This window comes from Pseudoliparis swirei, chromosome 18 (genome assembly GCF_029220125.1).
Source record: "Pseudoliparis swirei isolate HS2019 ecotype Mariana Trench chromosome 18, NWPU_hadal_v1, whole genome shotgun sequence".
In the NCBI taxonomy this organism is placed as follows: Eukaryota; Metazoa; Chordata; class Actinopteri; order Perciformes; family Liparidae; genus Pseudoliparis; species Pseudoliparis swirei.
The window spans coordinates 24541807-24564538 of NC_079405.1; the positions used below are offsets into that span (position 1 = coordinate 24541807).

Below are 22732 nucleotides of genomic sequence, written 5' to 3' on the forward strand. Positions count from 1 at the left end.
GACACGGCCGTCCTCACAGCGAGGCGCCTGGTGAGCGTTGATCCAGAGGTCAAAGGTCAAAGGTCAGAGAGCAAAGAAGAGGACGAGGACCACGATCATCACGACGACCAGCACGCCGATGGCGCACCACTGCCTCCGGCCTGCAGGGGGAAGCAGAGCGACCGATGAGCAACATACGTGTGCCTGTGTGTGTGTGAATGTACTGTAAGTGTGTACGTGTGTTTGTGTGTGTGTGTATATACAGGACTGTCTCAGAAAATTAGAATATTGTGATAAAGTTCTTTATTTTCTGTAATGCAATTAAAAAAACAAAAATGTCATGCATTCTGGATTCATTACAAATCAACTGAAATATTGCAAGCCTTTTATTCTTTTAATATTGCTGATTATGTCTTACAGCTTAAGAAAACTCTAAAATCCTATCTAATAAAATTTTAATATTTCCTCAGACCAAGTAAAAAAAAAGATTTATAACAGCTGAGTGTTTGTCAAGGCTCAGGAAACCCTTGCAGGTGTTTGAGTTAATTAGACAATTCAAGTGATTTGTTTAATACCCTACTAGTATACTTTTTCATGATATTCTAATATTTAGAGATAGGATATTTGAGTTTTCTTAAGCTGTAAACCATAATCAGCAATAAATCAGAATAAAAGGCTTGCAATATTTCAGTTGATTTGTAATGAATCCAGAATGCATGACATTTTTGTTTTTTTAATTGCATTACAGAAAATAAAGAACTTCATCACAATATTCTAATTTTCTGAGACAGTCCTGTATGTGTGTGTGCCTGTGTGTGTGTTTTTCTCCTGGTACTAGTACTACTAGTAGTACCAGTACTATGATTCACATCGACATAAACAATTTATTCATTTTCTGTACTATAATTTATTTTTTGGTCATATTTTCTGCCTTAAATTGCCTTTTTTTTTTACATTTCTAATACTTAAAAATACTTTTTTCATGCTATTTCTTTCTGTGTATTTTCACATTTCATACGACGACTTTAAATATATTTTAATTTTCCGACATCAAAGGAAAAAGGTAAATATTCAGCATATTTCTGACCTTTTAATAAATGAAAAATTCAAATGTATTTAGACAAACTGACTGATTTTTAAATGAAATACAATATACATTTTCACGGACTTAAACGTGTCTGAATGTTGCTGAGTGACGTCATCAACAGCTGCTGGTCTGAGTTTGTGTCTTCAGGTCTGACAGCCAATCAGATCACAGTTCACCTGGACAGACGAACCCTGCAGATGATTCCCACAATGCATCACTTCTCACCAGAAGACGATCGCAGTATGGCCGACAATTCTCTGGTTGTCTTGGGTAGTGGGATTCTCCTCTTCATCACCAGCCTCCTCTTCATCAGTCCTTTTGAAGCTTTTTACGTGACATTTTTTTACACTAATTACTTTTCATAACACTAGAATAACTTCATATGTCTCAACATGTTTTTCTTCTGAATGTTTTGACTTCCTGGGCATGAAAAGATCTTTTTTTATAAAGTTTTCTTATTGTAATTTAATGTAAATATTCACATTACCAGTCCATCCCGTCACAAGGAGCTCAACGTAGATTTATGAATGTTTTAAAGTGTAAATAATCACATTACCGTCACGTTGAACAAGTTTAATAAAACTCAAAACTCCAGAAAACAATCACGACGATTCGGTTGTCGAAGCAGCCGAGTAACATTTATTCTTCATGTCGTGTTCGTGGAAGTCGAAACGTTAAATAAAAAGGTTTCAAGAACATGAACGGCGGGATTAAAGTTTGGTTATGTGCAAAAAACACGAAGCAAAGTGGCAAAAATAATAATATTAGACTTCCGGTTTGAATCATAAAGACATGTGTCTACTACCGGACACTTTACGAAGTACACTGCAATACAGTGCACTACAATTCAGTGCACTGTATTGTAGTGCACTGCGTCGCTGATAAGTGCTGTCTCAAATGGAACACTTACGTTAACCAATTGGCGGAAGTGACGGACGCAAATCTGTTCACGGCACCCGCGAAATTAAGCCGGGAGTGACGTATGCAAATCTGCTTGCGATACCCTAACCCTTAAAGTGACAAAATGAATGCACTTCTTGCCCTCTTGTTGTCCCTTGTTTACCTCTTTCTCCACCCCATGTGGAAACTGCGATACCTCCACAATCGCGGCAGGAGCCTCCGCCTTCTGGCTGAAGTCGAGATGGTATATGTAAATTTATTTGTGATTTTGCCTTACCTTCACAGCATAGCTTCATGTAGTAGTTGCAATTAAATTCTCCTAGCTAGGTATGCTAAATTCTCAATTATCTTTGTCAGACGTAGCCTTCTTCTTTGCAATCCATTCACACCATATGGAAATAAAACATGACAAATCTGTACATGTTTGTCCCTAGATTCCAATTAGTTTAAAGAATTATCCACTGAAATGATAGGCATCATCTGCTTGAATTCACAGTAATTCAATTCAATTCAATTCAGTTTATTTGTATAGCCCAATTTCACAAATTACAAATTTGTCTCGGAGTGCTTTACAATCTGTACTCCCAAATAACCCTTCAGGGGCAGGATCCTCCAGGATGGACAGATGCAATAGATGTGTACAGAAGGACAGATTTAGAGTTAAAATACATTCAATGAATATGAGAGTGTATGAATAGTTCATAGTACGCATATTCCACGATGGAATCCATCAGGCAGATGGGGAGGAGTCTCAACAGGACAGTGGCGTAGTCATGAGCAGGAATTCCACGACCCAGACGATCCATCAGGCAGATAGGATCTATGCCTACTTTGACTGACTACTTTTATACACATCTCTGTTGTAGTGAAGTTCACCCTGATACAGGAATCAATGAGCAATTGAACACACAGGCATATTAATTATTGTTACAAACATGCATCAATTCTAATATAAATCAGAAAACACAATAAAAGACTACAAAACCTCAATGACAACATTTTATTGATAAAATGACTTACATATTAATATAATCTTCCCTTCCCCTCCCCTCCCCACACTCTACAGCAGCCACCCAGTCCCAGGCGGCGCTGCCGTATCAATGTTGCAATGCCACTGCTGGCATTGCATTTTGATGGCCACAGTGACATGAGGGTGGACTTCAGGCTCACCGAGAGTCATTCAACGCCCTCATGGCTGTGCTGGGCACTGACTGTGACCACGGTTGGGGCCCCGAGATCTCCTGTCTAGTTTTTATTTTTTGGCTTGCCAGCGCCACCTCCTATCGGGTGGTGGCCAGGGCCTTCGACAGGCCCCGGGCCACCGGTCACCGGCTGGTGCACAGGATGAGTGGGCAGATCGCTGCGCTCCTGTACACCGTTGTCCGCCACCCTACAGGAGAGGAACTCCCACGCCTAGGTGCCCGCTTCGCCCGTCTAGCTGGGTCGGCAGCCTTCAGCAGAGTGGTGGGGGCTATTGATGGCTGCCACGTCAGAGTGAAGCCCCCAGCGGAGGATGCTGCCTGCTATTTTAACAGGAAGCTTTTTCATTCCATCCAGCTGCAGGCCATCTGTAATGATAAGTGCAAATTCATAGATGTGTGTGTGGGCTACCCAGGCTCAGTGCATGATGCCAGGGTCCTGAATAACAGCCCCATCTTCTATGAGCAGTCATACCCTCCACCAGGATACTGTATCCTTGGGGATGGTGGCTCCCCCTGCCTGTCCCAACCCATCTGCCTCATGACCCCCTTCAGGCAGCCTGTCCACCTCCAAGCACGCTACAACTGCTGCCTGTCAAAGGCGAGGTGTGTTGTGTTGTGGAGAGGTCCTTCGGGATACTGAAGACGCGATGGCGGTCCATCTTCTTAAAGGCCCTGGAGGTGGATGTGAGGTGCCAGAGGTCATTGGAGCCAGATGCAGATGTCGGGAGGGCAGCAGAGGACCAGCCAGCACCAGCACCTCCAGGAAACGTCTCTGGGGCAGAAAACAGAAATAGGATAGCCATTCAGTGCTATGTCCCAGACCACGATTACATTTAAATTAATACATACATACACGACATTAAAAAAACAACACACAGTGATGATTGAAAGCTACAATTATTTCTAGAAGGACAAGCTTAGATAGCTATCGTAACGGTATTAATTATCGGGCGGCGTGTGGGCAAACGTTTGCGGTGTCATGTTAACCCGTTATTAAACTGATCATATCCATTGTTAATCCATTAAAATTGCTCTTTCGATTGTTTAACAGAACAGCTGTTGTTTAACACTGTCCGATGACTGACATAGCTATCTGTCGTCGGACTTGCCGCTGGAGACTGCGGTCAAGCCAGCCGCCACTTCGAAAAACACAGTCAAGCCAGCCCGCACGATTTTTTTCAGTACACGTATATACCAGACATTACGGTACGAGCGTGTGAAAACTGTCTTCAAAATAAGAGCGAACTTCCGGTGAACGTGATATTACGAAACACGCCTTTAAATACAGATATAGTGATAGATTAAACTAATTGAAGAGATGAAAAATCACGAATTGAATGAATGATGAATGCAATACATAAAATAAGGTAATTATTCCAATATTGGATGTTTTGATTTAAAATTTCAAAATAAAAGATATAGAAAATCACATTCATGCTCAAATGTGTGTCTAATTTCAGAATAGATTTAGAACACAATGGTGCGTTGTTACAAAATACTTTCACTTCTGATTCATGGTAGAGTACCTCAAGGTGTCACCCAGAGATAATCAAGACATTCTGACGTTTGATTTCTAAATGAAAGCACTTCATAAAGAAAATAATAGTAATATATTTCCAATATTTGATATGTCTTTGAAGCAAATCCGTAACTTTCTTGAAAAAAATTACACTGCAGTCTTGTTATTGGTGACCTCAGCTAGGCCCATGATTATTTTCATGAGATATTACTTTGTGGATTTTGAATAAATTCAGTTTAAATTTAGCGAAAAATAAATATTATTAATATTATGCCAATATTTGGATTTTATTTTAAGCAAATCTGTAACTTTCTTGAAAAGAGTTACACTGCAGTCTTGTTATTGGTGACCTCTGCTAGGCCCATCAATATTTTTATGAGATATTACTGTGTAGATTTTGAATGAATTCAATTTAAAGTTTGCAAAAAATAAATATTATTAATATTACGGCAATATTTGGATTTTATTTTAAGCAAATCTGTAACTTGCCATAATATTAATAATATTTATTTTTCTCAAGGTCCAAAGCTATAATTAGATTTGCCCAATGTGTAACGCAATGAGTCACATCGATCGTATAAAAAAGATGCTCAAATGATGACGAGAACGCGAGAGCACATAAGGGAATACTGGTAACGAGTCAATGAATCGATGGACTGACTGACGGATAACGATTCGGCTGTTCTGATCTTCAATCATGTCGTTTTTGAGCAGAAACATTCCCGAGCTCCAGGTCGAGGCGGTTTCATTCCCGTACAACCAGACTGCGTGCGCAATCGGGTTTGAGGGAAACGTATTTCGTCTTCTATGTGCACGTAGGTAACGGTCGAAGAAACATCGGACTTCATCCAGGACTGTTCATGTCCATGGAACAAAAAGACTTACTTACTTACATTGCGGGTAATGTAGGCGGCTTGTTTTGACAAGAAAAAATGGAGCTCGGAATCGATTCTGAAGTTAAGAACTGTGGATACCTGACTCAGCCTAAACCTCATTAAATGATAGCGTTATTTTGATAAGCTACATTTCCAGCTGTCCAAATTGTATTTCAGGGAAACCCCAGTGGGGAGCACCGAGGTCAGCGCAGCTTCTCGGTGTTTAGAAAGGCTGGAAAAGTTAATAAAAGGTCAAAAAAAGAGCGGCACACAGAGTCCGGAGAACGGCGCGATGCAAAAAACCCACAAAAAAACATAATTTACACGTGCAGGTGAGGAGCCTCCCGCGGCAAGTACACCACGAGACCTCAGCACGCCGGTAGCAGAGCGCCGCCATCGGTCAGGAAGGAGCGGGCGTGTCGCGATGCTAATGGTCATGGGTGCTCTGAGGGCAGGCAGCCCTGATATACACTAAGATACACCGTATACAATTTGTATTTTAATTACATTTTTGTATTAAAATGTTCTTTCATTCATTATTCCAATTCTTAAATATAATATGTCCTTCCCTGCTATTTTATTTTATTGCATATATTGTAAACATGCTTGCTGCTGCTACAAACAAATTCCCCCTGGGGATGAATAAATATCTAAAAATATTGGAATTAGCCTCAAATATACCAACCACATGCACATTTTTAATCATTGAATCTAACACCAGGCATTTTACACATTGTAGTAACGTTGAGTTTACTCGTCAGAAGTAGTTCAGTCTTTGAAAACAGATGTTTAATGTCTCTGCTTCCACTGCTTTAACTCTGACCATTCTTCTTTTAATCTGCCTTCTGCTCGTACCTCAACTTTATGGAAGAGCAACTTTTTAAAAAAAACTCAAGTCTCAGAGTAAATATCAAGGACATGGGAAAATCCACAATAGAAACACTAAGATATGTTTGTATTGATTTTCTTTCCAAATACAGAGTGCAACTCTCTTTTTTTCTCAACTGTGAAATCTTAAAAAAAGTCAACCTCCTCTCGCTTCATTTACAAAGCAATGCAAGAAGCGAGGAGCTGCCAGGGAACAAGAACAACACTGACCATGAGGCAGGATGACTCCTGGTTACAGATCAGGTACACTCAGAAAAGTTGGACCATTGTCTACTCAATAAAATTAAGGCAACAAAGTGACAATTAATATAATTGAATAGAATTTAATACTTCATCTTTGATTAAAAACTATTGATTTAATTTAGCGAATTTAAACAAAATATTAAATACAAATATTTTGGATTTACTAATAATATGGCAAATGTTGAGTAAATCCAAATCAATTATACAGGGGAAATGATTAATATTTACTAGGTATTCAAAAGAAAGTAATTTAGATATACCAAATAGCTGCCAAAAAGTAATTTATGTTTACTAATTATGTGGATAAAATTGATTTCTATTTAGTAAATATCTGGATAAGAATGATTTGGATTCAATAAATAAAATAAATTACATCAACTCATAACTTGGAAGAATGTTACTTAATTCTACACATTTAAACTGAAATTAATTTTTCAAATCAACTTATAATTGGTACCACATGACTTAAAATCTATGTAAAGTTAATGATTGTCACTTTGTTGCCATATTTTTTAAATGTAGAATCTACTTAATATGCCTTCTTTTTGCAAGAATTTACTGAGGCGCAGTTAAAAAATTACCACATTTAGGAAAGCAGCATGTAAACATTTATTTGTGCAACTTTGTTGACCATCTTTCAAAAACATTTGTGTAAAATGCCAAAATACAAAGAAATCCTGGTGTACACAAAAGAATCACTGCAGCAAGCCCTTCAAATGAGAATGACAAATTGGATTTTTCTGAACACACCTGAATGGTAAATAACTGCAGCACTGAAACTCAGACAAAGCCTCGAAATAAACCATGTGACTGAAACCCCCTGTAAAAAAAACAACTCATTGAGTCCAGACTGAAGACAGGTGGGGACAGAATCTCATGCCGACATGATGTTCAGGAAACTGGAACTTAAGGCAGGAGTAGTCATCATTACTGCTTGAAGACTCACAGGTCAACCGGTTGTCTGTGGGCTGACATGATTCTCTCTACAGCCAGAAAAAAGACAAAACAGAAAAGATTAACAATAATATAACTTTAAATAGCATTTACAACATGACTAGGTGGTTCGAACAATAAAAATGTATTCTGTTGTTAAATTAAGACACTGAACTTAAAACAACTTACTCCCGTTTATCCTTGACAACTTGTATCCGATCATGGGTCACACTAGTGGAACAGCAAAGAAGGTGTTGAGGTTCATGCTGGTAGTCGTAGTCACACCTAAAAAGAAAGAGTAAGGAGATAAAGGACAAGGGGAGGACATACATCCTCTTCAGTAAAAACAAAATCATCTCAAGCATCAACTTTAGCTCTTTTCAATGCCAAGGTTGTAAATAAAAATGAAAAGGCTAGATTCACACTCAAGTGCCACATGTCGTCATCATGGCGGCCAAGGTTTGATTTCCGGTGGTCCCTTTGCTGCAGATCCTCCCCTGTGGTGCTTGTGTGTCTCTAGCTCTAACACAAATAAAGAAAAAAACATCTTAAAAACAAATAATTGCTTGCTTCTGGCATTTAAATGGATTATAATCTCACCGTGTTGCTGGGTGTCATTAAGGTCACAAAGTTGTTCCATCCAAATTGGATTATAATGTCTGAAAGGTGGCAGGAGAAAATAATTAGCATTTTACAATTAACTAATTGTTCTTAATTATCTGTACATAAATGTAAACATTGACTCAAAGGACACTCTTTGGTGACGTCCTCATCTGATAATGTGGACAGTAAATGAAGATTTGATCATGAAACCATCCCCTCACTGGACAGCTCACGGCGCTTCTGAGGAGCTGTGAGCCGTCATGTCCCGCCATAGCGCAGTTATACGCGTCATGTCAACAACAGTCACGTGAACAGAGTCCCGACCACGTCAACAGCATCAAGTTAAGAGCGTCACGTGAACAGAGTCCCGACGTCACGTGAACAGACCTGTACAATAACGTGTCTGGTCACGTGACTGTCCGGACTGACCGCTCCGGTATATGTGAGCTTGTCTACACATGTCTGCGTGGAACCAATTTCAAAGCACGTCAATAAAATCTTGGTTATTAGATGAAGTGTGTAGCACGTGACCCCTCAGGTGTCTTAACCCACCTGCCACAGTAATGAACCTATAACACGAGCGTTAGCTAAACATTACCTCAGCTAACATGTAAAGTAAGCTAATGTTAGCTCGTTCAACACAGAAACCGACAACCTACGTTACATCGGCGATGTTAAAGAAACGTAAAACACTTAACCATCAGATAGCTAAGTTAACTTACTCTTGACGCCCAAGGCGACACAGAAATGCAGAACACCATGCCTCGAATTCAAAGTAGCTACCGCTAGCTCACACGAGGCTAGCTCAACTCCTCACCAGAGAGCCGAGTAGAAACCTCAAAGTGTCACTAACGTTGCTCGTTCAATACAACTTTTACTCTCTGAAATTAAATTAAGTTGGCATTCTTACCTCAAGAAGAGATGCCATGTCAGGAGGCTGTCGTTCTTTCTGTGGCTTTTAGTGAGTCACTGACGCAGGAGAGCAGCGTGCAGCCCAAAGTGCGGAGAAGTGGCGCGAAACCGGGTTCAACAGTTCAATCTGCTTTTTTTGTGTACTGCACCTGGCCCCTCTCCTTTGAACTCTCTCTCTCTCTCTCTGTTGGACGGGCTGTCTGTCTGTCTCTGTCTGTGCTGTTTTCTTCTAACCTAATTTGCTAAGAATAAATCCAGCTTCGTGTACCGGAAAGTCAGGTGTGGCGCAAATTCCTTGGGCGGAAGTGTACGGCGTTTAAAACTGAAGAGTTCCCATTGAGTAGAATTTATTAATTTTTCGACATTGTTGACTTTACTCATAAAATATGATTAAATTCTACTCAGTGATTTTGAGCTGATATTATTCAAACAAAAATGAGTAAAATGCAATTGATAAATAATTCAAATTGTATTAAATCAACATAATAATATGCCAAACTGCACACACACATATTTTTTATGTAAAGGTTACTAGTATTTATTTAGTAAATATTAATTGAGCTCAGTCCCACTTTTTTGAGTGTAAAGACATAAAAAAACAGATGATGGAACCCAAACAACTCATCGTCCATTTCTCATTTATTTGCTCAGAAATACAAACAATGCAAACATCGTATCAGAAGCACCAAACGATCATCTCCATACATGTAGAAAAAGAACATCTGCATATCTCTAGGAGGAAAGCCATTTCTCTGACCCATGAAGAAATATCACAAATATAGCTTTTGAATTGAGTTTTTCGACACCTTCGAAGCAAAAAGTTTCCAAATGGAGTATAAAATATACATAATATCAGGTTTCTATAAAAAAGGAAGGAAGGAAGGGAGGTGGGGGAAAGAAAGGCTTTCCAGTATTTTCAAATTTGACGCCACATGTCCTCGTTAAAAATATACTGAGCTCTGCATCTCATTTGTGGTCTCCAAACGACTCGAGGTGTCACGGACACGGAGGACCTGACTGAGAATAGTTCTGTTGTGTGGTCATCAGTCCAACAACCTTCACTTCATGTGCTGGGATAGAGTTTCAAAATATACAAACATATAGCCAAAGTGACATTCATGTACATTATTGATTCATTTAAAATGGTGTACACATGTCTCTCCGCTATACCCTGGTATTTAAATTAATACAGCACGGGTACATTAAAAAGTGGCAAAGGAGATTGTATTGGAAAACTTTAGTTATTCTGATTAGGATGAGCAAATATAACATTCATTTACATAATATTAAAGGTTTGGTCAGATCAAAATAGTGAATAGTGGATACATTGAACTTCCAAAACATCCCTTATGGAAACACATTGTGGGGACCAGTCTGAAACAAGATGTGATGTGTCTTTGGCAGTATATTTTTGGGGGGGGGGGGGGGGGGGGGGTCAGATGACACAGTATGGCTCCATGGGGGTCTGTGTCACCAGGCAGCTGGGGAAACAGGCTCTGAGGCGCACCCGGAGCTCCTTGTTGAACAGGAAGCTGATGATGGGGTTCGCCCCCGCCTGGGCGAAGCTCATCCAAACCGCCGCGCTCAGGTAGAGCTGCGGCACCGGAGCTCCCCGCACACATATCCTCAGGTATAGCACGCGCTTATGTACGGCGCCCACAGAACCAGGAAGGCCAGCGTGATCATGTAGTACATCTTCCCGATGCGCTTCTCCATCTTGAACTCGTCCAGCACCAGCAGCCTCCTGTTGCCGGGGTGCGACGACTGCCTGATGCCCACGAGCGTCGGCGGGGTGGGCCCGTGGCCGAAGCCGGCGATCCAGTTGGCGGTGGCCTGTCCGGTCGCACCGGGCCCGTGGAAGGTCCAATTCTGGCTGATGGCCGGGACCGGATGCGCCGGCTTCATCTTGCGGTGGTCGTAGACGAAGCACAGCATCTTGACGTACACCACGTGGGTCGTGCCCCCGATGACGGCCAGCATCAGCATGAAGCCCAGCGTGTCGTTGGCCAGCGGTGCTCGAAGGTGCACTGCCCCTCCTCGCGGATGAACTTGTAGGTGCCGACGTCGAACACCGGCGGGAAAGCCATGGCCACGGAGAGAGTCCACACCATGCAGATCACCGACGCGCACGTGCACAGGTTCATCTGCTTGTAGTAGAACCGGTGGTGGGCGATCGCCATGTACCTGGTGACGCTCACGCAGAAGAGCAGGAAGGCGACGTGGAAGCAGAAGAGCACCGACATGAAGGCGACGATCTTGCAGCAGCAGAGCGCGCTGTACGGCCACGCGGAGCCGCCGCCGCCTCCGATCGCCGCCATCACGAAGGGGAAGCAGACCGCGGAGCGCACCACGTCCGCCAGGCACAGGTCCAGAAGGAAGTAGAACCTTGCGCAGTGAGCTGTCCTTTACGAGCAGCAGGGACAGCGACGCGTTGCCCAGCAGGCTGACGCCCGTGATCAGACCCAGGGAGGCGAGCTTGACCGCAGAGGCCGCGGACGCGTAGGTGTGTGAGGACGGGCTGCTCTCCCCGAGCGCGCTCGTGTTCGCCATCTGTGCAGCCGAGGCGGCGCGTATCCCCCCGCATCAATTCATCCACGAGCGGCTGGAAGCAAAAAACGTAATCCTCAAGCCCTAAAAAATAAACAAACAAACAAACAAACACTCAGGAATAAATTCCACTCAGAAGCATCCTGTTCAACATCGACTCGTGTCCATCCCGGTGTGTGCCGCGATCCCCACCGACAACGAACTAAATAAAAGTAGATTTGTTTCTTTTTTTTCTCTTCTTGTCCCTCATCTCACAAGTTTCCAGTGCAAACGCCAGCGTGCCCGTCTGTTCTTCCAGCTTCTGCTGAGTGGCGGCGGACTCGTTGAGCTTTAAACATCATCCCGGTACGCAACTGTTCGGCAAGACAAGCTGCTCAGAAAACACATCTCAATTTCCAACCGATGGCGGAGAGGTCTCCCGTTTGGATTAAGGAATAAGAAGTGCTGCGCGGGAGCGCGGCGCAATTACGCACTCGGTGCCATCACCAGCGGGAGCTGCATATGAATGTGAAGCCTGTAGGAAGGCAAGCATGTTGGTATGAGCCGAGACAGGTCGGAGGCGCGCCGGTGTGGGTCAGTCGGTGGATCTCATGCCGCAGCAACTATACTATATTGAGCTCGTCCACTTGCTTGTAAGTGAGTGAGCAGGTCTGGGATCAGCCAGCGAGTCGCGATCTGACGGTGCGCGTCGAGCGCAATCCACGTGGAGGTCTGTCCCCATGCACAGATGCAAATGTAGACAGACACGTTGCTTGATGGGGCAGGTCATGAAAAACAACAGATCATGCATTTTATTTAACTTTACTTTACTTTTATTCTTTACTTTATCTTATTTTATTTAAAGATATGGGTCATAGTGTAACTGTAACCCATGTTGTATGATGCCTTTTTTCATGAGGCCATATAGAATAAGAAGATGAAAATTAACCAATCAAAACAACAATAATACATCACTATTCAAAGCTAATTTATCTCTCTCTCTCCCTCTCCTTGTTGTTTTCAATGACATGTGCACCGATTAATTGACAATCAATAATTACAAGGTCAATCACCCATTGATTACAAGAAATTCATGTCCCCACTTAAGTCACGTGAATATGTTTTGCCAGAAGTCACGAATAAGGGCCTCATTAAACGATTTAGGATGATGGAGGTATCACACACCTGAAGCTGTGTGGAGGACACGTTTATAACGCTTGGAATGTGGGGTTCAAACGAGGCAAAGACACTCAGAGTATTAGATCATATTATCATATATAACATGCAATAACGTATTGCTCTCAGCAGAACTTGTTGTACTTTGAACCACCAGCTCCCCTCATGTGAAGAGGCTGCATCGAGGCTGCTGCAGTGATTCACCAGTACCCCCTACAGGTGGCTGCGGGGAGGCTCACGAGCACACGACACATGCGGCATGTTGGCCCCTCGACGTTGTCATTGGCCTTGTTCACAACCAACCAAGGGCCCCATAGGTCACGACATGCTCAGCCCAAAGTCTGATGTTTTGTACAAATGCATATTCCATGCCTGGCCTGGTTTTCAGTCAAAGACCCTGTGATCAAGTCCAGATGAATAATGAAATAATCCCGGTATCACCACTGCTCCCAGGCTCAGACTGGTCAGGTGGAGCTCAGACACATAGGTCGTGAGGGCCTTCTGGGGTTGCATTGTTTATCGGTTAAAAGTAGCACTGATATGGGAATGTCACACTTTGTACAGAAATGGTTATGTTTGGGTCTCCGATTAGAAACGGTTAAGACTAATAATGGGGTTTTAGTGCAGTTCACAGTTTGGATCAAGCTATAAAAGTTTCCATTTTTCTTGTTCAAATGCTGAAATGCCCAAAAGAACAACTGTCTTGTTGGAGCCTGCAGTGCCGCCAACTTTCACCCAAAGTGCCTCTGAAAGAGGCAACAAGGAGCTACAGACTGAAGATAGTGTCATGAGATGAGGCCTCACTCAGTACAAAAAAACGGGGGGAAAACTATTGATATTTCTTGAAACCTCATCTCGGACAAGAGAGGGTTTTTTTGTACTCAGTGTAGATTATGTACATTGAGGTCGAGGTAACAATAAAGTGATTTCAGTAAGGATAGTGCATTTATTTGATGCTTTCAGAAATAGTTTAACAATATGAATCCAATATCAATATTGAAATAACATTAAGAAAAAGCAGGTGAAAACTATGATAGCTACTCTAACTCAAAATCACGAGTAAAAGTACAATAGGAACAAAGTGTCACCCGACCGATCGTGGATCTCTAATTGTTAAGTTTTCTTTTGCAAAGTTAAGGTGTGGTTGGTATTTTTTGCTATACAAGTGCATGGCAGTGTTTTATGAGTACAATAACCTTCATTTGAGAGCCACTACAGTTGCAAAGTACAATTATTAAATTGCACAAATTAGTAAAACAAACCTCTGTTAATCACCTGCATCACTTATTCATGCTGCTCTGAGAACGGCAGTAGAACATATTTAGCCAGATTTGTGTAGGACAAATTATCCCGTTGAATTTCCCGATGGAGAGATCCAGTGGGACATTTGCGATTCACGTGAGGTATCCGAAAAACAAAACAGAGTGAGGTCTCTCTCGCTACATTTATTTCCGGCTCTCTGTGGTTGGACCAACTGAAACGTTTCTGCCTAGTGACGCAGAGACGTCACCAGTCGGTAGGCGGAAAAGCGGCTCTGTGTGTGTTTGTTTGTGTCGGTACCTGGAGGAAGGAAAAAAATAAAGAAGCCAGACCGGGTGCTTTCATAAAGAAGATTCATACCGCAGGTATAAGAAGGTTAGCTCCGTGTCTGCTGTAATGGCGGTTCCCGCGGGTCAGACGGACTTCCGTGGGGACAGAGGAGCCCTGAGCGGACAAACGGTTCAACACGACATTGATATCGACGAGAAAGAGTTGGAGAATATCACAAAGAAACACCGAGAAGACGAGACGAAAACGCTGCCTCTGCATTCCCCTTGGACTTTTTGGCTCGACAGGTAATACCATGTTTGACCGGGTCTCGCGCGTTGCCCGTGAGTTTATAACCCGTGAGTTTATAAACCCCCCCCCCCCGGGACTAACAGGAAAGATGCAGGACAAGAAGGACAGAAGAAAAAAACGAGTCGAAGCCACACAGTTTCCCGCGGGCCTCTGAGTAGAAAATGTAGCGGGAGAGTGTTTCCCGTGACATTTTTCTGTTCACAAGACCGTTAGAAAGTTAGTTTAACTCTGCCGTGTTGTTATCCAAGCTAACTGCGCCTGCGCAGCACGGTGGAGGAGTCCACCTTGTTGTTGATGTTGTTGTTTTAGTATTCAAATATGCTAGTCAAATCACTTTTTTAGGTGCATTTCCGAGCAGAGCAGCCCGAGAGAGTCCTCCGCTTTTAAAAAGTAACACAGTTGATATTAAATCCAAACTTCCATCTTTTCCCAGCAGCTTCATCTTCAGTCCGGCGCGAAGCAACGCGAGACTGTCGCGCCGTCGCTTCGGACACGGTCTTACCAAAATAAGAGCCCTCGGTGCAAAGTGCTTTTATAACCGGCTGGTCTCGTGTTACCTTCTCTCTCTTTATGGGACGACACACAGCGCCGTGTGGTCCTCTTTTTGTTGACTCAACGTGTTGACTTGAAAGGAGGACACGTTAATGGTTAAGCTCCTGAAAACCTTTTAGGACCCAGACCCCATTAGGACTGGAAACCATTAGTCAGTGAACTTAAAAAATAAGAAGTTATTCGACAGCAATTTTGCCATTGCTGAAAACCATTAAAGCTGTTTTCTATGAAGCAAATATAAAGTATCGCCTGGCTGCAGCATCTCTGGACTTGCTGCTTTTCTGTTTTTTTTAACGATTTTAAAACTAATATACATATTTGGCTTTTGCACCGTTGTCTGGCAAAATATGACATTTGAAAATGTCATGTTGGGAACTGGATGTTCATTCACTATTTTAACAATCAAATGGTTAATAAGGAGAAGAAGAAAAAAATGTTATAATCTATAATTATCAATATATAACATATTGAATATGTCAGTTGCAGCACTAATTAGGACCGCCTGGTGTCTGTAAACGGGTGCATTTGGTTACATCATTTCTGTGTGCTAAAACAATTTATTCTTGTTCTCCCAGATCCCTACCAGGCACGACCGCTGCAGAGTGTGTATCCGGTCTGAAGAAGATCTACACCGTGCAGAGTGTTCAGGTGAGCCTCATCGTCTTGAGAGGAAAGGGATCAAGTGCACAACTTGTCTCGGATTTAAGTTTGCGCCACTTGATGCAAAGGGAACTAGAACGGGCACTCGGGAGAGCGCATACCTTCGCATATCACAAGATTGGGCATTGAATTATGAACATTTTGGCATTAGTTGCATGCCAATTGGATAAAAATTGACCGTGCTATGGTAAAAAGAAGATGTTGACCTTTCCTTGACCTTGACCTTTGAGCCGATCGATCCCAAAATCAAATCAAATGGTCCCCGGATAATAACCAATCATCCCACCAAATCTCCTGCGATTCGGTTTAATACTTTTTGAGTTATGCGAATAACACGCATACAAATAAATAAATAAATACACGGCGATAAAAAAATATAACCTTCCGCATTCTCAGAATGCGAAGGTAATAAGCTGTTGGTGTGCACTTAAAGCTCCAGGAGGCACAAGTAGTGGTGGGAGTGGGAGGAGGAGGAGGGGCCATAATGTCCTGAAACGTAAACACGTGGTTCACGGGTTTACTGACACCGTATTCCATCAGCTTGCTCTCGTGAAATTCAAACCGCCTCGCACTATTGTTACCGCAAAGGTGTACGTTTCTGTTGTAGACATACTTTCATGTGGCAAGAATGACAGCAGCTTGTGGTACTGCACACTGTATGTTCTTTCAATCTTGTCAGTCTTCTAATATTTATCTGGCAAACTCATTTTAGTTCAGAGACCTCTCGCAGCCCAGTTTGAACTCAAGCCGGAGCAGAAAAAAAATCAATGCATAATTGTTCATGTATTACAGCAACTCCAAATGTTCCCCTTTCTTTGAGTTTACTGAAGCTTCATTCTGACAACGTTCACAATTAATGAACATTTACAAAAATGGACGATGAACAGTCTGAAATGGGTGCAGTTTCAAAAGTATATACTTCTTCTCCAACAATCGGTCAGTCTACTCACTTTCATTACAATTCACACATCACAATGCATCTACAAAGGCACAAAACATGTATTTTGGAACTGAACAACCGTGTATTTCGACTGCTCGACACCTAGACAGACACCGATTCTTTTATACTGAGAAATTGTTCAATATCTTTAAATATGATTAGGATTAGGATAGGCATCCATAGTTTTCAGATAACTGAATTCTGGTCAGGGTGGAAGAGCCTCTGAATCAGCATTAAATATGAAGTTGTCTAATCACTGTTTCACGTGTTTCCCAAAGTGCATCAATATAAGACTTCCAGGAGGAAAAAACGCTGCATTTTCTTAAACAATTTGAATCAATTTGTTTTCTCCAATTCCACCTGTTGCGTTGTCGAACAGTAACTTTAGTCTCAAAGCAACGCGTGTCAACAGGTGTTTTCCCTTCTGTTTCCAGATGTTCTGGAGTGTATACAACAACATCCCTCCAGCCACAGCACTGCCTCTGAGATGTAGCTATCACTTAATGCGCGGAGAGCGGAGGCCGCTGTGGTGAGTGTATTATCATTATTATTATTACGATTAGACATATTGTAAGTCTGTTCCTTAACACAGGGAAGATTGTAACTGCAGCTCATGCAGCAACTGTCATGCGATATTGTTAACATTTAATACCACGTTTCCTCCAGTTGTATTGGTGTAATAATTACAACAAAGCAACCACTCAACTTTAATGTAAAATATATTTACGTATGCCATAAAAGCTTAAATTATTACATTGTTCTATTTTGGAATTATTATTATTATTATTATTATTATAAGGCCATCAGTTCGACAGGTTGCATACTGTATATTAAAAGATTCCCTGTTTGTCACATGAACAGGTTCTGCTTTGACAATTTAGCATTCTTATTATTTTAGTTTTTTACATAATCCAACATTCGTCTCTGTCTCTTGAATTAATTTAAAGTCACATGTATTTAATGGGAATTTTGTTACATTTTTAACAGGGAAGAAGAAAGCAACGCGAAAGGAGGAGTATGGAAGATGAAAATACCAAAAGAAAGCACTGTAGGTGTTGTGCTCAGTTTAGCTGCTTTTTGCATAATAATAGATGAAAAATGTGAATTATGAATGAACCCCTCTGTGTTCTTCTTGCTTCAGTCTGCAGTTTGGAAAGAATTGCTACTCGCTACTATTGGGGAGCAGTTTGCAGATTACTCTGCCTCCGGTACTATAAATCCATACTTGATATATCTCATGGCTTTGCTTTCCGAATGAGAGGAAATTTCCTTTTTTTGTTGAATAATTCTTAACAGTTTTCTTTTTTGTCTGCTTTTTTTTGGTCATTTCCCAGACGACGAGGTCGTCGGGGTCAGCGTCAGCGTTCGGGACCGGGAAGATGTCGTCCAGGTCTGGAACAGCGACGCGTCGCTCGCCGCCGAAGCAACGATCCTGGGGAAAGTCTATGAGCTCCTCCCACAAGTAACTTTTAAAGCTGTTTTTTATAAGTGTGAGTATTCCTCTTTTTTATCCACTTTTCCTATTCTGTGAATCGCTGCTGCTGCTGGGTACTCGTCCTGTGTCTTTAATCTAAAAAGGAATGCAGTAAACCCACGTTGGATAAAGCTACATTACAAACAACACATTGTAATGAACAAAGAAACCTCTTGGCAAAAAGAAAGAATATGAAATACACCGTATCACCATTTTTACATCATTTTCTTAATGTTCGAGCATCAATCTGCAGACGAATCACGGCGGGAGAGACTTGAAGCACAGATTTGTTGTATCTTCTTGTTTTCTCTCTTTTTTTATAGTTGTATGTCTGTTATTTTTATATGGAACTTGGTGTCTGAAATAAAGAATAAATAAATAAAAATAAATGTCATTTCAACAGTCAAGCGTAAAAAACTCACATGGCTGAAAGGAAAACATAATACGCATTTAGCATATTTCTCAAAGTGTTTAACTATAAAATTCATATATTGGCGTTATATAATAATACAAAATATCCCTAGTTCTGACCGGATAACATTAGACACAAGGGTTTAACTGGCTGTCGGCCAATCAGGGCCTCGCTAACAATGCAGAGAAACGCCCCCATGTGCCTTCACAGCTGCTCCACGCAGCACAATACAAGGACAACTCTCATGAGCTAGAATGTCAAGTCATGAGTTCAAACTGTCTAGGGCACAGGTGTCAAACACGAGGCCCGCGGGCAGAATGCGGCCCACCACGTCATTTTATGCGGCCCCTGACTGCTCGAAAGACATATGATCACCTTTTTATATCCCGTGCTTTTATTTTGAAGGTTTCAAATTAAATGGATTTGTGTTATAATATTAGAGAAATGTTCGTGTGTACAATATTTCTACTCTCGAATAAACAATAATCATATGCAAAGAGAGTGATTTAAAAGTATGTCCGGGAGTAGTTTATACAGTGCTTCGGTTACACCGGCCCTTTAAGAGGGGGCCGTGATGCTGATGTTGGACACTGAGTCAACACACTTTTTACTGTATAAATAAATATGTTTGTTTGCCATAAATGGTGTCTGTCCTCACCATGAACCTCTCTTCTGTCGTTTTCAGCTCACATGGAACATCACGCCTTTGAAGGAGGACGCTCAAGACGTTAAATGACCGCAAAGCACCTATTTTTTAGGATTTTAACGTGAACTCTGTACCTGCCTTGGTGTGAAGCCGCTGTCCACAACCTAATCAAGGATATTGTTATCGATTGTATATTTTTATAACTTTTAATGACTGCTGCCTGGTTTTAGTTCAACGTGTCCTGCGTATAGATGCCATCCGGAGGTCACTCGCTAATGTGGGCTTTGAACGGCCCGGCGGACCTCCTGTCCCTGGTACGGGTCAGTCGCTCCACACAAAGAAACACGAGTGTGCTTTAACTGTTTGTAAGATATCTCGATTCACATCTAGTTTAAATTATGTCGGCTTCAGTCAGTGCCAAAGCACTTTTTCTGCCGTTTTTGAGGACATTTGAATCCCAACGGAAGGTTTAGAATCAGCCGTGGTTCTTCCCGTTTCTCTTGAGGCTGAAGCGAACGTCCAGTCCGGTTACTTGAGGCTTCATCGGCCGCGCCGTCGAACTGACATCGGGGCGACGCTCGGAAATATTTGCACATGACTACCCGTTCCGATCGCGGCGTCCCCTTCTGAGTGCGACGCCATCGTGGGGAATCAGAACGTATGCCAGCGCGGATACGCTTCGTATTTGTTTCCTCTGCCACTATAACGAGACAGTTGTTGTTTTTCTTCTTCTTATAACGCACGGGGGGGAAAAACGTACATTTTAATAAAAATTTAATTATGACAGATGGGACTACTGCTAATGGAGTCGGTTTCATCCGCTGCTTCGGAGACAACGACACACTTTAAACCTGAAGCTACGCTGACTTCACCTCGACAACGTCCATCATGATAAATTGCATATTTTTCTATCCGCTCCCTTTTTCCAAAACAAATCACCCAGATCGGGGTTCCTTCGCTCACATGTATAATATCGCATTGTGGGGCGACGGGTGTTATTGAGTCACAACACTTTTATAGTTTCAACTTTGGACTAGTTTATTAGAAGGGGGACAACATTTCCTTTTTGTAAACGTGATTTTGTTTTGCAGTGACGACGTGAATAAAATGAAAATACAATTCTTATCATCACGCGTGTTTCTTTTGACACAGTACACTAAAACGCCACCGATGTGCCCTTTAGAAGACGGTAAGTACTTTTCTTAAAGAAGTCATGTGAAGGTCAGTGAGGAGCTCTGCAGTCAGAGCATTGTCTGAGCGTGTGTTATAAACTAGTCAGGAACAGCGTGTGGCATTCAGGTGGCCTAGAAAATTAAGTTTGTCTTTTAGTTTTTAATTATCTGGTTGAATGAGTCGTTTATTGTCTGGCTCTACGTGAGGCCCGTCGTGGTTCCGCGGCACCACTCGGGAGAAGTTTCCGTCTATTGCAACTTCCAAACTGGCCACTGGATGCCACCAAATCTCACCCACCAATAAGACCTCCGACCAGATTGATATTTGTGCTTTCATTTTTTTTTACGCCACTTTTTATACATTTGCCCCACTGTGTCAAAAAGCCTCTTTTGCCTCAAATGTTTTGACTCTTTATAGGAAGAAAAGTACGAATAGCATTTTATAAACCAGTGACTTGCTCTAAGGGATCACAGTCAACTAAAGACACATATCCTATGTGCGTAATAATAATAATAATAATAGGATATACAATCATGATTAATTAATGACTAATGTGCTTTTCTGTGGAAAGGAGCAATGCTCTTTGTGGAGCCCTGAGAAAGGATTACATTTGTTTTAAGTGTGCAGATTCCCTGATTCAGACCGTTCTGTTAGTGTCCACAGTGAACTCTGGAGGCCGGGGGCCAGAGCACCGACAATTAGCTGCTCGGATCTCTTCTCCGTCGATGTGAATGTCGTTCCAGGGGCAGCGTGCTTATAGGTTTTAGAGTGCGTGTGTGTGTCCCCTGTGGTTCTGAAATGCATTCGGAAGGCTGGTCGGTCATTTAGAAAAACACCAGCGCAGAGTCTGCCGCCACCGAGCTGCACTTTCTGCAGCTATACGTAGAGAAGCCTCTCGGGGAACGCTCCTGCTCTTCGAGGAGTTTTCCAAAAGCAACTCCTCCTTGGTTTGACGCTCGCGTGAAAACTTAGAGAATGTTACAAAATAGGTGTTTGTTTTTTTAAAGTCCCGACTTTCAGTGATCCTGTTGATACTTTTCCAGTCGTCGTTCTGTTTGCTCCGGCCTCGACGTTGCCGGAATTCATCATCTGTCAAGAGACGTCTGTTCTGAAAATGAGGTAAATGTTTTCAACTTCAAGCCTGCTCAAGAAGCCTGACGTCATCGCCTTATTGTGGGAACTGATGACAGAAACGTACTTCAATGCCAATTATCTCCTTTCTTTTCCTTCATCTACTTGCTCGCCCTTTTTTTTAACTCTCCTGTTACCTTTCGGGTCAATTTGACCCCATTCAATGTTTAACGTCGGTGTTCTTTGGGGTCAATTTGACCCCAGGCTGTTTTTCACTGTGTCAAACATATAAGAAATATCAACTTTTTTATATATTTAAAGGGCTATTTAGGTCGTCAACAAACAAACATAAAGTACCTCACACTTAAACTTGGGAAGCAATATTAATTCAAATAATTTTCTGGAGGTTTTAATTGCTGGGGTCAAATTGACCCCAAGGGTAAAATATGTTAGTAAATGTAAAGGTAACAGGAGGGTTAAACTGCGGTAAAAAACAACAAAGAACCACATTGAACTATTATCATGAACTATTACTTCATAAGACTGCTTATAAACTAAGATGTATTTGACATGCAGCCATGGAGTCAACACTAACATGGGATGAACTTTTATTTAATTGTTGTTTTTACAATGATGTCAAGGAGTGTTTTAACATTTTTAATGTACAATGCGGCTGCATTAAAGGGACTGTGCTTATTTTGTCATTCATCCGCTGAATACTGGTGTGTGTTTGCGTCTTGCATTATTATCAGAATGGGTTAATGGCATACGCATCAGATATATTAAAATAATTAATAATTGAAATAAAAAGTTCACGCTAACACACTTCCTAAATAGTGTTTATTTGTCATTTAATGACATTAAACCCTTAAAAGGTTCAAGCAAAGAAAGAAAGAAACACCTTTGCACGCCATTAAACTGCTTTGTGTAAATCTGTCAAACTGGAAATGAAAAAAACAACCTCCATTGTCACCCCCCCCCCTCCCCCTCCGGTGCACAACAACACGGTGTCATCTCCTTCCAGTCACTCGATAGTCATTTACTGGTCATTATCTGTACAGCCTCTCCCTTTCATTACATGCTGAATGATGTTGCCCCCCCCCCTCCCCCCAACAAGGGGGA

General features: G+C 41.9%; 2 protein-coding genes and 1 long non-coding RNA gene across 3 annotated transcripts; 1 reads left to right on the top strand and 2 right to left on the bottom strand.

Moving 5' to 3' along the window:
- Nucleotides 1-7294: 7294 nt before the first annotated feature.
- Nucleotides 7295-8137, bottom strand: LOC130208899 (uncharacterized). Its single transcript, XR_008834498.1, has 3 exons — nucleotides 8050-8137; nucleotides 7816-7911; nucleotides 7295-7676 (listed from the first exon to the last, which is right to left on the bottom strand). It is a non-coding gene; the product is annotated as an uncharacterized LOC130208899 (long non-coding RNA).
- A 2439-nt stretch (nucleotides 8138-10576) lies between these two features.
- On the bottom strand, nucleotides 10577-11691 carry gpr27 (G protein-coupled receptor 27). The gene is given in 4 exon segments (XM_056438303.1): nucleotides 10577-10774; nucleotides 10777-11150; nucleotides 11153-11526; nucleotides 11528-11691. Coding segments are annotated over 4 exon segments (1110 nt in total).
- A 2691-nt stretch (nucleotides 11692-14382) lies between these two features.
- LOC130208898 (eukaryotic translation initiation factor 4E type 3-like) lies at nucleotides 14383-20491 on the top strand. Its single transcript, XM_056438304.1, has 7 exons — nucleotides 14383-14678; nucleotides 15810-15882; nucleotides 17269-17363; nucleotides 17822-17882; nucleotides 17976-18042; nucleotides 18169-18324; nucleotides 19406-20491. Exons 1-7 carry the CDS (start codon nucleotides 14500-14502, stop codon nucleotides 19450-19452), a joined length of 678 nt encoding a protein of 225 aa, XP_056294279.1. The 5' UTR covers nucleotides 14383-14499; the 3' UTR covers nucleotides 19453-20491.
- Nucleotides 20492-22732: the final 2241 nt, after the last annotated feature.